The sequence below is a fragment of the Haliotis rufescens genome, unplaced genomic scaffold (genome assembly GCF_023055435.1).
Source record: "Haliotis rufescens isolate VD_foot unplaced genomic scaffold, xgHalRufe1.0.p SCAF_43, whole genome shotgun sequence".
NCBI classification, from domain to species: domain Eukaryota; kingdom Metazoa; phylum Mollusca; class Gastropoda; order Lepetellida; family Haliotidae; genus Haliotis; species Haliotis rufescens.
In genome coordinates, this window is record NW_025964146.1 from 2,356,683 (window position 1) to 2,373,969 (window position 17,287).

A 17,287-nucleotide genomic window follows, 5' to 3' on the forward strand; every position below is an offset into this window, starting at 1 on the left:
TATTATATATAAGGATGTCTTTAATATCTTACAAACATATTCATATAAGTTACACGTAGTACAGCATTACAAAGACAACATTTGTGTAGTAGGATGACTGAACACTGCTCCATGATGGGGTCTCCGATCCAACACATAGCCTAGGTGCCAGGCAGCAGAAATACTGGTATCAGAAGTTCAATATTTCTCTTCCTTCGTAACTTCAAATACACAAAGCACCTGTTTCTTCTACTTCACAATCTTAAACATTCACTTATCTCCTTTCTAGCAAGCAGTTCATGAGTCTGATGTCAGATAAAAACTGCCAATCCTTAGGTTTGGGGATGGTGGTGGGATTAACTGGTCTGTTTTGTTTCCATTCAACAAAATCTTCTCTGATTTTGGACATATAACGTCAATTCATAACAGCTCTGACTGGCACTTTTATACCAAGCAGACAGCACCCTATTGTAGATGAGATGTAATACATGAATACTTGGTGCGTTGGTGTTGCACCACAACTTCTGTGATAGTGAGTGAGTGAGTATGGTTTTACGTCGCTTTAAGCAATATTCCAACAATATCACGGCGGGGGACACCAGAAATGGGCTTCACACATTGTACCCATGTCGGGAATTGAACCCGTCTCTTCGGTGTGACGAGCGAACGCTTTAACCACTAGGCTACCCGACCGCCCCACTTCTGTGATAAACCTCAAGCAATGGTACAATGATTTATCAGGAACGGTGTTCTGTATCCGACTCATGAACCGGCTTCTGTACCAGACAAGGAGGTTCAGATAAAACTTGGTTTAGTTACGGGAATGGTCATGGCACCTGACCCACATTTCAAGAGACCTCAGTGCGACATCTGTTAGAGTACAAATCTAGGATTTCATGTCGTAGGGACACAGCACAAACTTGAACCGAGTACAAGAGAATGATGCTGTGCTTGACTTGGGGGCTAATTAACCGGATTAATTTGGTACACACCATATTCTTAGGTCTAACTTTGGTTATCATCACATAATTCATTGACCAATTACCATCCTTCTTTGGCAGGTTTATGGCTCAAGGTGCACAAACCAGCTAAAAATGGTACATATTTCTTTAAATAATAAGGACATATTATCATACTTATATTTCAAAACAAATCACTAAAATCATGAATATTTGCTTTTTGAAAGCAGTTTCTGTATCATTCTGTATTGTCAAGACTAGCATTGGAAAATTCTAACAAGGAGACAATCCACAAAAACACTCACAATACATGACATGTACTATACATACAAAATTACAAAATGTAATCCTTGAACACTGACATCTGTATTTGTGTGTAGACATGGACGACAAGCAGGTGATCGTCTCCAGGTGGTGAGTATTTTAGCTAACCCTGCAGACTTCAGTCTTCCTGCAGCATGCTGTACCAGCTCTCCAGACACAGCATTTGTCTTGTAACATCTAAACTGTCATGTTCAACCCTTCCAGGACCAAGTGTGGAGTGGCACTCAAACCAGTCTGGCGCATCTTCCTGATTGGCTTGACGCGAGAGGAAGGCTCCCAGTGACCAAGGTCACACATGCATACCACACAAGGACCAAGTGTGGAGTGGCACTCAAACCAGACTGGCGCATCTTCCTGATTGGCTTGACGCGAGAGGAAGGCTCCCAGTGACCATGGTCATACATGTATACCACACAAGGACCAAGCGTGGAGTGGCACTCAAACCAGACTGGCGCATCTTCCTGATTGGCTTGACGCGAGACGAAGGCTCCCAGTGACCATGGTCATACATGCATACCACACAAGGACCAAGTGTGGAGTGGCACTCAAACCAGACTGGCGCATCTTCCTGATTGGCTTGAAGCGAGAGGAAGACTCCCAGTGACCATGGTCATACATGCATACCACACAAGGACCAAGTGTGGAGTGGTACTCAAACCAGACTGGCGCATCTTCCTGATTGGCTTGAAGCGAGAGGAAGACTCCCAGTGACCATGGTCATACATGCATACCACACAAGGACCAAGCACTAAATATTCTGAAGGGGCCAGGGATTCTTGTCAGAGACAGAATGTGTCTTTAGTCACTGCTTCAAGATGTACAATTTTGTACTCAGAAAGGAGGTGCTTTATAAACCGACATCATCTTGTTTCAGGGCATCCTGTGAACAATTATGTTTTGTTGCAAAACCCAAAATTATCGTTTTTAATTATTTTGAAAACTAATCCCAGTAGGCCCCTTGACTCACACAGTTCTCTCCCCATCACATCTCATCTCATCTCATGGGTATGTGTTTTAGGGCAACTTCGTACTTATTTAGAATAACCACCCAACCTATTTTTCAACACCGTGTTCTACTGTCCCCTGCACCACCCGCCGTCTTTAGCTTGTGACCAAGATGTAACAATGCCAAAAGGCAAACAAGAGTCATCCCAATCTCATGTCAGCCCGTGAAGATCCGGGGTAGGATAGGTCTACAGCAACCCATGCTTGCCATAAAAAGTGACTATGCTTGTTGTAAGAGGTGACTAACGGGATCGGATGGCCAGGCTCGCAGACATGGTAGATGCATGTCATCGTATCCCAATTGCATGGATTGATGCTCATGATGTCAATCACTGGATTATCTAGTCCAGCCTCGATTTTTTACAGACCGCCGTCATATAGCTGGAATATTGCTGAGTGCAGCGTTCAACAACAAACAAAACAAACAAAAATCATGTCAGCCAGTGTAATGTCTAATAGCACCCAGCTGGAATGACCTCTCTGTGACCTTGGAAGGTTGAAGATGACAGCAGTATCTCATGAACTGAGTAAACTTGAAGGCTGAAGCTGATAACCTAGGAATAAGGAAGTTGACAACTTGCAGGTCAAATAATGAACTTGAACAACTTTCTTTTAAGTAATTGATTTACAGTTAAGACTGTTTCTCAATACGCAAGAAAAAAGTTGAAATATTTTGATCTCTGGCATTTTCAAAATTGATCAATTTGTTCAGGAAATGTGAGTACAAGAGTTTCACGCTTCTTGTATATTTCTCTCAGATTAATAGTGTGTAATAATGAAACACACAGACACGATACATGATTGTATATGGAAGTAGGGAATCCATTGAGCAATCCAAGCATGTCACTACATCGGAACCTTCACACCAGGATTAAAGGTCGTCAACGAGCACTTTCTAAAATCTTGCAGAACCTACAGTATCACATGATATAAATGTGGCTAAATGGAGTTCACTTTTTTTACACATAACCAAAGTAAATTTAACCAAGATATTACTGTTAACAAGTATCGTAAAAATAAAAATGGGTTACATCATCTGTCGACTATTAGTTCACAAAATGATGATCAGCAAAAATTCCTCAAAAGAGAGCAACATTTTGGCAAGTTGTTCACTCGATGACGACAATTAATCGTGCAGCTGCCATTAAGGAGAAAGGGGTGGAGATATCTTCACTGAAATGTGGTTTAGTATTTCAGTTTTAATAATCCGAGAATTAATTGACATTATTCCCCAGCTCACTTGTGTTGACAGGAATACAAGTGTCCACAAAGCAAAACGGAATAACATGGTTTTTTTTATACACTGCAAATCCATCAACTGAAGAAGTCCAAAGAAAGTGCAATCAAAATGTGCATCACACTTGAACCTTTGTTGAAATTGTTTTGGGGGTCTATTTCATAGAGTTATCTCCCTTTGACCTGAAGACTCCAAGCACACATAACGTGTGTGTTACAGCCACATTATTAACCAAAGGTTCACCGACTCGGTCAAGAATATAATCAGAAAATGAACAACAACAAAAAGAATAATACTCCTGTAAAGGACGTATCATGTTTCCACCCAAGACTGAAACAGAGTGGTACCAACAAGCGTATTGTGTTTGTAGTAACATTAAAAGACAGTCTTTGTAACAAAAAGGATGACACGGTTACAAGCATAAGCATTAGCATTGACAAGATCAGACTTTGTCAACAAATAGCACAGAGAATTAGAAAAGGAATTACGCATCTCCAATGAATGTGTTTTTGGCATATATGACAACAAAAATGTGATGAATGAAGTGAAACCTACAGGTTCTATTCTGTTGATAATTTTCAAAGGTCATTAAAAACTGTGATATTGTAGAAAGTGCTTGTCAAAACAACAATACTTGGATAAGATTTTTTTTTTATAGACCTCTATCAAACTATCAAGGGAAAGAACCCATAGTAACCATGGTAACTGATGTTATGCTCATGAAAATAACATCTAACAGAAAAAAGCCCTTGTGACTACAAGTACTACTGCACTACAACTTATCTTGTGTGTGTCACAAAGAATGGTGACAGAAGAGAGGCTGGTACTGGATGATATCCTTTGTATCCCTTCATTAACTGAATAAACAACAGAATTATATGTTTCACTCTCGGAGAAAACCTGAAATGTCTTTGGGTCCGAAACGTTCATTTTCCATCGAGTAAAATTAGCTGTATGTGTAACAACAATAGAGGCAAGAGCTATTGCTTGCTCCAAAACATGGTCCAATGTAGAATGTTTTTTATATTTTGCCTGGTTCTTCTTCAGGTTAACTGTTACCTTTAAATCATGACACCTCCGCAAAATAAGATGTTTATACATGTTTTAAGACAGGAGAAGTGAAATCTCCCTTGGCAGTATGACAGTCTGTTATAGAGTCTGGTACCTCTCAGTGTCTTCTGAACCTACAGGTTTACATCACCGAGTTCTTATTTCACATTTTTTGTGAGCCTTTTATATCCCCAATCTGCTTTTTTAAAATACAAATACATAAATATCAACACCAGTCTGCAAATTTGGCCAATAGCCCGAAGCCTGAATCTCGTAAACACTTCCCTAAATCTAGTAAGCTTAGCTAATTCCACTCAGAATGTCAAGACTTAAATCAACTGAAAATGTACATAAAAGTCAGTTCAGATATGTTTGACACAAACTCCGTTAACAGAACACTGTTGTTCCATGTCAAATAGTCACACTGCCAATTACCGGGAACACTTAGGATAAAACTTCCAAGTACAACCTCTATGACACAGGTCCAGCACAGTGAGGGCCAACTAATAACATGGTCTTTCTACAAGAGGTCCTGATGTAAACCACCAAATATAATCAAGTTGAATAGAGCACAAAACATCAAGAGTCATCGTATTTGAACTGCCCCTTCTGAACTGAATAACTATTATCATTAGTGTCAAGAATAATTAATCGAGTAGAGTTACAATGTTAGTCTAACATTTTTATACAGAGATGAAAATTCAATTTGTGAGGATGTCGTTGTCCATGTGTAATATCAGATAACTGCCACAGGATAATCTAAACACAATCTCAGTTGTCATTGCACATTTGCAAATGCCTTTCATTTTTAAAACAGGACCAAAAAAAAGTAAAAAATGAAAATATTTTAGAATAATTCCTAAACTCAGAACATATGCAAATATCAGAAATATAGTTCTTGGCGATCTCATTCATTATTTGGGTGGTGTTATACCTAAAGGATTGTACAACAGTCTTAAAATGACACTCAAATATTGTAATAGAGGAGACATTAAGGAAGATTTCATTTGAAATGAGAGTGTTGGTTTTGAAATACAAGCAGAGAAATGCACACAACATGAAAATGGAAGATACTGTGTCTTGGTTCATTCATGGAGATGGCTTCATGATCAAAGACCACAATGGCAAGGGTTAAAAGGGTACACTATAAAAGGAATTTGGTTTTAAAAGAATTCAAAGATCAAATCACAAAGGAAGTAATGTTCATACTTAAAAAAAATCCAGTCCCTGAAAAAGTCTTTCCACCAACATGTGACCTCAATAATCACAAAATGAAAACATATTAGAAAGCAAAATATCCCATACTGAAATAACTGCTTCTGAGACCGTATGTCCGTACACTCTCAATCCATATGATGCCTTCGTGGTCACCATGTATCAACATGTTTCAACCTAGTTGGACCCTTATAACAGTAAGTTCATCTGCAGTACTACAGTCAAAAGGACTCTTCCCTGGGACGAGGCAAAGCCTGCACTGTGCACCTTGTAGGGTTGTGCTTACTCGATACTCTTGGAGATGAATTCCAGGAATCTCTTGGCATATTGGTCAGGCCTGACCGTGGATATTTCCGCCCCTGCCCCATGTTTCACAGTCTTGGCAGCCTGTGCTGTCCGTTTCTTCATTCCGTATTTCGTCAGGACATCGATGAGGGCCATGAAATAGATTTCTTGATCTGAAAGGGAGGATGGCAGTGCATGAGAGTTACCATTGCTTCCTGAGGAATCCAAGAGAAACGTAACGCTGAAACTCAGCAATATCAGAGGTGTATGGTGGTGGCCTGTAAGGGATCGAATCTGGACCAGACAAACCAGTGGTTGACATTGTGAGCACCAATTCACATCATCGGAGTACAATAACACTAAATCTACCAAGTCACCGTCTGACCAGTCAATCCAATGTAATCCCAGCCTGTGACTTCAGCCACCAGCCTAGTAGAATTCTGCTTGGTCTAGTAAGCCAAGCTGTTATTATTCCATGAAAATGTACTAAAAATGCTAAGTTTGGACTTGTGGACTCAAATGTTTTTAACACAGACTGTAATCCCTTCTTATAACAAACAATGGGGACCAACTCTAACCCAGAATCCATCTGGGGCCCCTAAACACTAGAGTGAGTGAGTTTGGTTTTACGCCGCTTTTAGCAATATTCCAGCAATATCACGGCGGGGGACACCAGAAATGGGCTTCACACATTGTACCCATGTCAGGATTCGAACCCGGGTCTTCCGCGTGACGAGCGAACACTTTAACCACTAGGCTACCCGACCGCCCCCCTCAACACTAGAACTTACTTTCACTACTTTTAATTGCATACTGCTCCAGCCTGGAGTCCAGCTCTCCTGTGAATGGGGTGGGTGTGGCAGGTTGGGGGCTGTCCGGTGGGGTGGGGACGGCTCCATAGCCATCAGTCATCTCTTCCTCCCCCAAACCATTCTCTTCCTCCTCGTCCGCCCCCTCCTCCCCATCGTCGGGGGCCGGCAAGTCGGTCTGATCTGAATCACCTTTATCAGGGTCGTGGATGCCCACGATGAGACTGTAGTCCATTAGGTGCAAGCTGGCCAGGAACTGAAAAGGTACATTTCAAACTGCATTTTTAGAATGAAAACCAAGAATGAAATATTCCCACCAACGGTATGTTCTACTGAGTGTAACCGCCTCTGTGGTCTAGTGGTAGAGCGTCCGCCCGGAGAGCGGAAGGTCCGGGGTTCGATCCCCGGCCGCGTCATACCAAAAGACGTTAAAAGATGGTACTTGTTGTTACCCTGTCCGGCGCTCGGCATTAAGGGGCTAAAACAAGGACTGGTCGGCTCGGAGTCAGTATACTGTGTCTGAGTGGGGTATTCATGTTTTACTGCGGCATGGTATCTCAGTGAGCTAGCACTATAAATCGGCATCAGTCCGGCACACACGTACATGCACGTCGCTATATAATTGCAATAAACTTGGACGCGACGTTAAACCCCATTTCACCTCACCTCACCTACTGAGGGTAAAACACAAGCCTCTGACCATCATGGTTGCCTCAGACTTGATCCTTACTCAAAAGTGGTAAACACGCTGCTAGCTGACTGGTACCTTTAGCCAACCCAGGTCTCACATACCAGGTTACTGGTAGAGTGTGGGCAAGCTATATATTCTAAGGACTGATAATTTACATGTAGTCTAATAATATAACAAAATGTTAATAAAAAAGCTGTGTATATGATACCCAAGATGGGTATAGGACACCTAAGGAGTGTATTGGACACCCAAAGAGTGTATGGGAAACCGAAGAAGTGTATAGGACACCCAAGGATTGCATGGGACGCCCAAGGAGAGTATTGGACACCCAAGGAGTGTATGGGACACCCAAGGAGTGTATTGGACACCCAAAGAGCGTATGGGAAACCGAAGAAGTGTATAGGACACCCAAGGATTGCATGGGACACCCAAGGAGAGTATTGGACACCCAAGGAGTGTATGGGACACCCAAGGAGCGTATGGGACACCCAAGGAGTGTATGGGACGCCCAAGGAGTGTATGGGACGCCCAAGGAGTGTATTGGACACCCAAGGAGTGTATGGGACACCCAAGGAGCGTATGGGACACCCAAGGAGAGTATGGGACGCCCAAGGAGTGTATGGGAAACCCAAGGAGTGTATTGGACACCCAAAGAGAGTATGGGAAACCGAAGGAGTGTATTGGACACCCAAGGAGTGTATTGGACACCCAAGGAGAGTATTGGACACCCAAGGAGTGTATGGGACACCCAAGGAGTGTATGGGACACCCAAGGAGCGTATGGGACACCCAAGGAGAGTATGGGACACCCAAGGAGTGTATTGGACACCCAAAGAGTGTATGGGAAACCCAAGGAGTGTATTGGACACCCAAAGAGAGTATGGGAAACCGAAGGAGTGTATTTGACACCCAAAGAGTGTATGGGAAACCGAAGGAGTGTATGGGACACCCAAGGAGAGTATGGGACACCCAAGGAGAGTATTGGACGCCCAAGGAGAGTATTGGACGCCCAAGGAGCGTATGGGAAACCCAAGGAGTGTATTGGACACCCAAAGAGAGTATGGGAAACCGAAGGAGTGTATTGGACACCCAAAGAGTGTATGGGAAACCGAAGGAGTGTATGGGACACCCAAGGAGTGTACGGGACACCTAAGGAGCGTATGGGACACCCAAGGAGTGTATTGGACACCCAAAGAGCGTATGGGAAACCGAAGGAGCGTATGGGACACCCAAGGAGTGTACGGGACACCTAAGGAGCGTATGGGACACCCAAGGAGCGTATTGGACACCCAAAGAGTGTATGGGAAACAGAAGGAGTGTACAGGACGCCTAAGGAGTGAACAGGACACCCAAGGAGCGTATGGGAAACCCAAGGAGTGTATTGGACACCCAAAGAGTGTATGGGAAACCGAAGGAGCGTATGGGACACCCAAGGAGTGTATGGGACACCCAAGGAGTGTACGGGACACCCAAAGAGAGTATGGGAAACCGAAGGAGTGTATTGGACACCCAAAGAGTGTATGGGAAACCGAAGGAGTGTATGGGACACCCAAGGAGTGTACTGGACACCTAAGGAGCGTATGGGACACCCAAGGAGTGTATTGGACACCCAAAGAGCGTATGGGAAACCGAAGGAGCGTATGGGACACCCAAGGAGTGTACGGGACACCTAAGGAGCGTATGGGACACCCAAGGAGCGTATTGGACACCCAAAGAGTGTATGGGAAACCGAAGGAGTGTACAGGACGCCTAAGGAGTGAACAGGACACCCAAGGAGCGTATGGGAAACCCAAGGAGTGTATTGGACACCCAAAGAGAGTATGGGAAACCGAAGGAGTGTATTGGACACCCAAAGAGTGTATGGGAAACCGAAGGAGCGTATGGGACACCCAAGGAGCGTATGGGACACCCAAGGAGTGTACGGGACACCTAAGGAGCGTATGGGACACCCAAGGAGTGCATTGGACACCCAAAGAGTGTATGGGAAACAGAAGGAGTGTACAGGACGCCTAAGGAGTGAACAGGACACCCAAGGAGCGTATGGGAAACCAAAGGAGCGTACTGGACACCCAAAGAGAGTATGGGAAACCGAAGGAGTGTATTGGACACCCAAAGAGTGTATGGGAAACCGAAGGAGTGTACAGGACACCCAAGGAGTGTACGGGACACCTAAGGAGCGTATGGGACACCCAAGGAGTGTATTGGACACCCAAAGAGTGTATGGGAAACAGAAGGAGTGTACAGGACGCCTAAGGAGTGAACAGGACACCCAAGGAGCGTATGGGAAACCCAAGGAGTGTATTGGACACCCAAAGAGAGTATGGGAAACCGAAGGAGTGTATGGGACACCCAAGGAGTGTATGGGAAACCGAAGGAGTGTATGGGACACCCAAGGAGTGTATGGGACACCCAAGGAGTGTATGGGAAACCGAAGGAGTGTATGGGACACCCAAGGAGAGTATGGGAAACCCAAGGAGTGTATGGGACACCCAAGGAGCGTATGGGAAACCGAAGGAGTGTATGGGACACCCAAGGAGTGTATGGGACACCCAAGGAGTGTACGGGACACCTAAGGAGCGTATGGGAAACCGAAGGAGTGTATTGGACACCCAAAGAGTGTATGGGAAACCGAAGGAGTGTATGGGACACCCAAGGAGTGTATGGGACACCCAAGGAGTGTACGGGACACCTAAGGAGCGTATGGGACACCCAAGGAGCGTATTGGACACCCAAAGAGTGTATGGGAAACAGAAGGAGTGTACAGGACGCCTAAGGAGTGAACAGGACACCCAAGGAGCGTATGGGAAACCCAAGGAGTGTATTGGACACCCAAAGAGAGTATGTGAAACCGAAGGAGTGTATGGGACACCCAAAGAGTGTATGGGAAATCGAAGGAGTGTATGGGACACCCAAGGAGTGTACGGGACACCCAAGGAGCGTACAGGACACCCAAGGAGTGTACGGGAAACCCAAGGAGCGTATTGGACACCCAAAGAGTGTATGGGAAACCGAAGGAGTGTATTGGACACCCAAAGAGTGTATGGGAAACCGAAGGAGTGTACAGGACACCCAAGGAGTGTACGGGACACCCAAGGAGCGTACAGGACACCCAAGGAGTGCATGGGACACCCCAAGGAGTGCATGGGACACCCAAGGAGTGTACGGGACACCTAAGGAGTGTATGGGACACCTAAGGAGTGTACGGGACACCCAAGGAGTGTATGGGACACCCAAGGAGTGTACGGGACACCCAAGGAGTGTATGGGACACCTAAGGATTGCATGGGACACCCCAAGGAGTGCATGGGACACCCCAAGGAGTGCATGGGACACCCAAGGAGTGTACGGGACACCCAAGGAGTGTATGGGAAACAGAAGGAGCGTACAGGACGCCTAAGGAGTGAACAGGACACCCAAGGAGCGTATGGGAAACCCAAGGAGTGTATTGGACACCCAAAGAGAGTATGGGAAACCGAAGGAGTGTATGGGACACCCAAGGAGTGTATGGGAAACCGAAGGAGTGTATGGGACACCCAAGGAGTGTATGGGACACCCAAGGAGTGTACGGGACACCTAAGGAGCGTATGGGAAACCGAAGGAGTGTATTGGACACCCAAAGAGTGTATGGGAAACCGAAGGAGTGTATGGGACACCCAAGGAGTGTATGGGACACCCAAGGAGTGTACGGGACACCTAAGGAGCGTATGGGACACCCAAGGAGCGTATTGGACACCCAAAGAGTGTATGGGAAACAGAAGGAGTGTACAGGACGCCTAAGGAGTGAACAGGACACCCAAGGAGCGTATGGGAAACCCAAAGAGTGTATTGGACACCCAAAGAGAGTATGGGAAACCGAAGGAGTGTATGGGACACCCAAAGAGTGTATGGGAAACAGAAGGAGTGTACAGGACACCCAAGGAGTGTACGGGACACCCAAGGAGCGTACAGGACACCCAAGGAGTGCATGGGACACCCCAAGGAGTGCATGGGACACCCAAGGAGTGTATGGGACACCCAAGGAGTGTACGGGACACCCAAGGAGTGTACAGGACACCCAAGGAGTGTACGGGAAACCCAAGGAGTGTATGGGACACCTGAGGAGTGTATGGGACACCCAAGGAGTGTACGGGACACCCAAGGAGTGTATGGGACACCTAAGGAGTGTACGGGACACCCAAGGAGCGTACAGGACACCCAAAGAGTGTACGGGAAACCCAAGGAGTGTATTGGACACCCAAAGAGTGTATGGGAAACCCAAGGAGTGCATTGGACACCCAAAGAGTGTATGGGAAACCGAAGGAGTGTACAGGACACCCAAGGAGTGTACGGGACACCCAAGGAGCGTACAGGACACCCAAGGAGTGCATGGGACACCCCAAGGAGTGCATGGGACACCCAAGGAGTGTACGGGACACCCAAGGAGTGTATGGGACACCCAAGGAGTGTATGGGACACCTAAGGAGTGTACGGGACACCCAAGGAGTGTATGGGACACCCAAGGAGAGTACGGGACACCCAAGGAGTGTATGGGACACCTAAGGATTGCATGGGACACCCCAAGGAGTGCATGGGACACCCAAGGAGTGTACGGGACACCCAAGGAGTGTATGGGACACCCAAGGAGTGTACGGGATGCCTAAGGAGTGTACGGGACACCCAAGGAGTGCATGGGACACCCAAATAGCTAATTCTTGACTCAGACTCACAACACTTCCAACATCAGAAACAAGGGACTTACCAATATTCTATCAGGGGGCTGGGGATTTTTTTTAGAAAATTTTACTTGTTCAGTCATGCCAAAAACGTTCAGGACCCACAACACACTATTTTTCAGAACCTCCAGCATGTCCAGTGAAAGATCCCCACCGCTAAACCAGAGGATGATAAACATATTTCACCTGCATTTTGGGAAATACTATTAAGTCTACAGAACATAAACTGGCTTGTCCTAAACATGTTAGGTTGGTATGTTGTTTTACGCCACACTCAGCAATATTCCAGCTATATGACGGAGGTCTGTAAATAATCGGGTCTGGACAAGACAATCCAGTGATTGATATCACGAGCACCGATCCACGCAATTGGGATCGATGACATGCATCAACCAAGTCAGCGAGTCTGACCACCAGATCCTGTTAGTCGCCTCTTACGACAAGCATAGTCGCCTTTTATGGCAAACATGGATTGCTGAAGACCTATTCCACACCGAATCTTTCATGGGTCTAAACGTTTGGAATGAAATATAATTCAGAGCAGCTGTGTATCAGTACCTCAACATCTTTTGTTAATGTCGGCATGAAATTATCCTTGGCTTCTTGTCCGATTTGAATTGTGACGCCATCATTCACAAAGTCCACATCTTTTAATGTTGGCAGAAGCTTTAGCTGGAGAACACAAAGAACCACCATCACATCACGCATCACATAACTTGATATTTTCCAACTTCAATCATAAAGTTAATATCTGCATAATTAGAAAATAATATACAGTAGAATTGAAGGTACATACACATTACGTACATTTATCAATAGTCTGTGATTTGGGACACTAGAACACCCGTGATTTATTGAATTACTTTATCTGTATGTGTGTGTTTGTGTTTGTAGGGTAATGTGACACTCAGCAATATTCCAGTCGTATGACTGGCCTTAAATAATCAAGTCTGGACAGCGTTAGAAATTGGCACTAGCCCCGTGGTCCTTGCCAAACTGCCAAATAGTTAGGTTATCATAAGAATCAGTAGAAAATTGACATTTTTAAGGGCTCTGCTGTATGTTATCATACTAGTGGACTAGTGGACAAAAAATGTTAGTTTCTACCACTGCTGGACCTGACAATCCAGTGATTGATATTGTGAGCAATGATCCACGGCGTCAGGGTACGACGATACGCCATCAACCCAGCCTGACAACCCTATCAATTAAGTAGCCTCTTACGATGAACATTGGTTGCTGGGGATAAATTCTAATCTGAAATCCCCACAACTTTAGGGATCGTCATCTGTAATACATTGGTCGACATTCACTTCCACCACTGATTGATAATACAGGACGTATACATCAGGGTGGCGTTGTACAAAACAACCTTAGAGCTACAACTGTCGTATGTCTATGTTAAGGTATGGGAGTTACGATAACCTAAGCGCTGAGACTGCTTTGTAAAACAGCACCCTGCTCTCCATAACAATCATGACAAAGTTAATTTATGATAAAGAGTGAGTGAGTGAGTGACTGAGTGAGTAGTAAGGGTGTGCGGTATTTCCTGTATATCAGTACATTGAAGTCCATTCTTTCCACAATATCCTTTTGATGCTCATGTGTTAAATGTTATACACTTGCCCAAATACGTGTATCCAGAGCCCCCAAGATATCTGCATATTCAGTGAATGAGTAAACATGTACTAACATCTCGTTTTGTTCTATTTATGAACTTCAATTCATACATTGATGTTTTGGATTGCTTCTGAATTCACAATTTAGAATTATACAATATATTGTGATACTTATCGCAGTACGACCTTGTGTATCGCAAAACATTGATGCACTTAAAACCTCAAAAACCCATCCTTAGTGAGTAGACTTTGACGCTGATTTGTCAAAGTGTCTGTGTGTCGGCTTCATGTAGGGCAAAGCACAGATATAAACAGATAAACAGATAAAACGATGTTTTCAAAGTCACATACCCTTTCTTTGTCGCTTGCTTGTCTGTCAACTGTAGACCCCTGAAATAGATGAAACATCATATATATCATATCGTTACACAACAGGCACTGAGTGGAGTGGAGTGGAGTGGAGTGGAGTGGAGCGGAGTGGAGCGGAGTGGAGTGGAGCGGAGTGGAGCGGAGTGTGGTGGAGTGGAGTGGAGTGGAGTGGAGTGGAGTGGAGCGGAGTGGAGCGGAGTGGAGTGGAGCGGAGTGGAGCGGAAGTGAGAGGTGTCAGCGATTGAGTGAGTGTTGTTTTACACCACTGGCAGATCCTGGGGGGATGGGGGTGGCGCAACCCCTCTTTCTTCTGACAATGAGGTTGTAACGTTTGATAATGATCAATTAACTGTGTGGGATTGATACCTGAACATGCTTGTCTTATCTATCAACTAAGTTATTGCATAAAAAAATAAATAAATAAAGTTCAGTTAAGTCATTTAAAAAATCTGACGTTTCTTTTCTAGTATAGTGTATGCTTTGTTGATTTTATTTATTACTTTATATAATGTATTTCAAAATTTGCTTGAAACGTCTATTTTGCTCTTTGACAAATTGATATGGAGCTGTTATTAAAGCATGCGTCCAAGAAATAATTTTTTCAATAACACTGCGGGGAGATAGTGCATCATTTTATAACCTACAAAATGATAAATTGAAATGAAATACGTATTTCAGACATTCTGAAATGTGATAGATTTAATGAATGAAGGACAAGACAATAAAATTCTATACTATTTTGATGTGGCTACGACTTGGCCCGGGTACTGGCCTGCCGTGTTGAAAGAGTTAATTCCCTGGTATCGATAACCCATACACACACCCAAACTTGGACGAATAAATAGGGTATCTTCTTTCTGATACAATGTAAACACACAAAATGTTAATCCCACCCCCTTTATTCAACACTGTATAGAAGAAAGTGTTAGTGATACATTCATACGTGGAGGCTGTGAGAACCTGACTAAGGATTGGCCTTTCCACTGCTCAGATCAATACACACAAAGACATCTTTGTCAGCTTATGTTCTGACCACAGGTATTACCTGTCTACTCGGGACAGACACGCCTTGTCTGGTTCACCTGGTGAACAACTAACATCTGTACAGGGACGGAAACTTGCACCAGTTTCACCAATGTCAAAAGTATCGTAAGTGCTGGTAGAATTTTGAACATTTACCAACATTCAGGCTAGTAGACTTCTGGGGTTAATTTCTATCCCAGTACAAGTAGGGCACAGCTTAGCTTGCATCAATTCATTCGTTTTTCCACATCGGCACTAATCGAGGGATCACTAGTAAATGGGGGATGTAAATGGGTTGCATTGTGCTGACACGATGAACTCGGTTTGGGTCCCTATACAGTATGTCAATGTTATGACACTGTACTGCCCTGAGGGGAAACTCAAAGTGATGCAGGTCTTCAGACTAGATACACCCATCAATGCAGGAGTTCAACCACTACTACTCACATCAGTAACTACAAAGTGTGTGAGTAAGTTGGCTTTAACATTGCTTTGAACCGTATTTCTGTTATAAAACATCATGTCACCATAATATGAAGGTGAGGTGAGGTGAAATGGGGTTTAACGTCGCGTCCAAGATTATTGCACTTGTATATAGCGACGTGCATGCACGTGTTTGTGTGTGTCTGCTTGTACTAGTGTGGACTGATGCCGATTTAAAGTGCTAGCTCACGGAGATACCATGCTGCAGTTTAACATGAATATCCCGATCAGACAGTTTACTGACCCAGAACTGACGAGTCCTTGTTTTTTAGCCAGGGTAACAACAAGTACCATCTTTTAACATCTTTTGGTATGACGCGGCCTGGGATCGTACCCCTGAACTTCCGCTCTTCGGGCGGACGCTCTGCCACTAGACCACGAGGCGGTTCATAATATGAAGGAATGCAAAGTGAATAGCAGTGCCATGGAGGACTGGACCACCCAAGACTTAAACTAAGCATGGAAGTCCAGGAGTTCTTGTCTCAACCCAAAGTTGAAAATTCAGTGAGCCCTAGAACTAAATACAATAGCATAAATCTCAAGGACCCTAGGTCGCCCCAAAATGTGGTTGTCACTGTGATACCTGTATTATGTATACAGTGATTTTGCCTGAAACAATTGAGATTAGGATTTTCCATAATTTTATCAATATTTGACCTTTACAAAACTTTGAAAAATATCTTTAGGACATGTTTGATGACAATCAGTCAATCCTGATCTGAAGCCTGTGCATATCAAGATCTACTTCAGTATATGTCAAACATTCACTTGATAAGAGCCCATACCTGGTGGTACAAGGCAACTTATTGGATCGGGTGGTCAGGCTCAGTGACTTCCTTGGGAGTATGTCATCATACCTCAGTGGTCAGTGTTAGAAATTAACTTCTATTTTGGCTACACTGTAAACATTATCTGGTGCAGAGATGCCATCTACTACTGGTATTCCATAAGGAAACGTCAAGGTGAGCTGAGGTGAAATGGGGTTTAACGTCGCGTCCAACATTATTGCACTTATATAGTGACGTGAATGTACGTGTGTGTTTGTCTGGCTGCTTGTACTAGTCCGGACTGATGCCTATTTATAGTGCTAGCTCACTGAGATACCATGCCGCAGTTTAACATGAATATCCCACTCAGACACAGTATACTGACTCCAAGCCGACCAGTCCTTGTTTTTGCCCCTTTTAATGCCGAGCGCCAGACAGGGTAACAACAAGTACCATCTTTTAACGTCTTTTGGTATGACGAGGCCGGGGATCGAACCCCGGACCTTCCGCTCTCCGGGCGGACGCTCTACCACTAGACCATGGAGGCTGTGGAAACGTCAAGTACTCCCTGGGTTTTACTAGTTTCGGACAGTTTACTGTTGCAGATTTTTCTCAATTTCGAACCTGATGACGTGGATGGATGCTACAATATCACCAGATTGTTATATCCAATATGTACAGGCAGGCTGTACAATATGAACATGTAGCTGGAATATTGCTGAGTGAGGCTTTAAACACAAACAACACACTTCATAAGATACA

At 44.4% G+C, this 17,287-nt stretch overlaps 1 protein-coding gene across 1 annotated transcript in view; it reads right to left on the bottom strand.

The window, feature by feature from the left end:
- Positions 1-2,575: 2,575 nt before the first annotated feature.
- Positions 2,576-17,287, bottom strand: part of LOC124151169 (phosphatidylinositol 5-phosphate 4-kinase type-2 beta-like) — a 56,509-nt gene continuing 41,797 nt past the window's right edge. Inside the window, exons 6-9 of the mRNA XM_046523531.2 lie at positions 14,235-14,273; positions 12,823-12,936; positions 6,846-7,119; positions 2,576-6,227 (exon numbers count right to left, since the gene is read on the bottom strand). Of these exons, the coding sequence (XP_046379487.1) occupies positions 6,052-6,227; positions 6,846-7,119; positions 12,823-12,936; positions 14,235-14,273 (603 nt within the window). The 3' untranslated portion in view covers positions 2,576-6,051. The remainder of the gene's footprint in view (positions 6,228-6,845; positions 7,120-12,822; positions 12,937-14,234; positions 14,274-17,287) is intronic.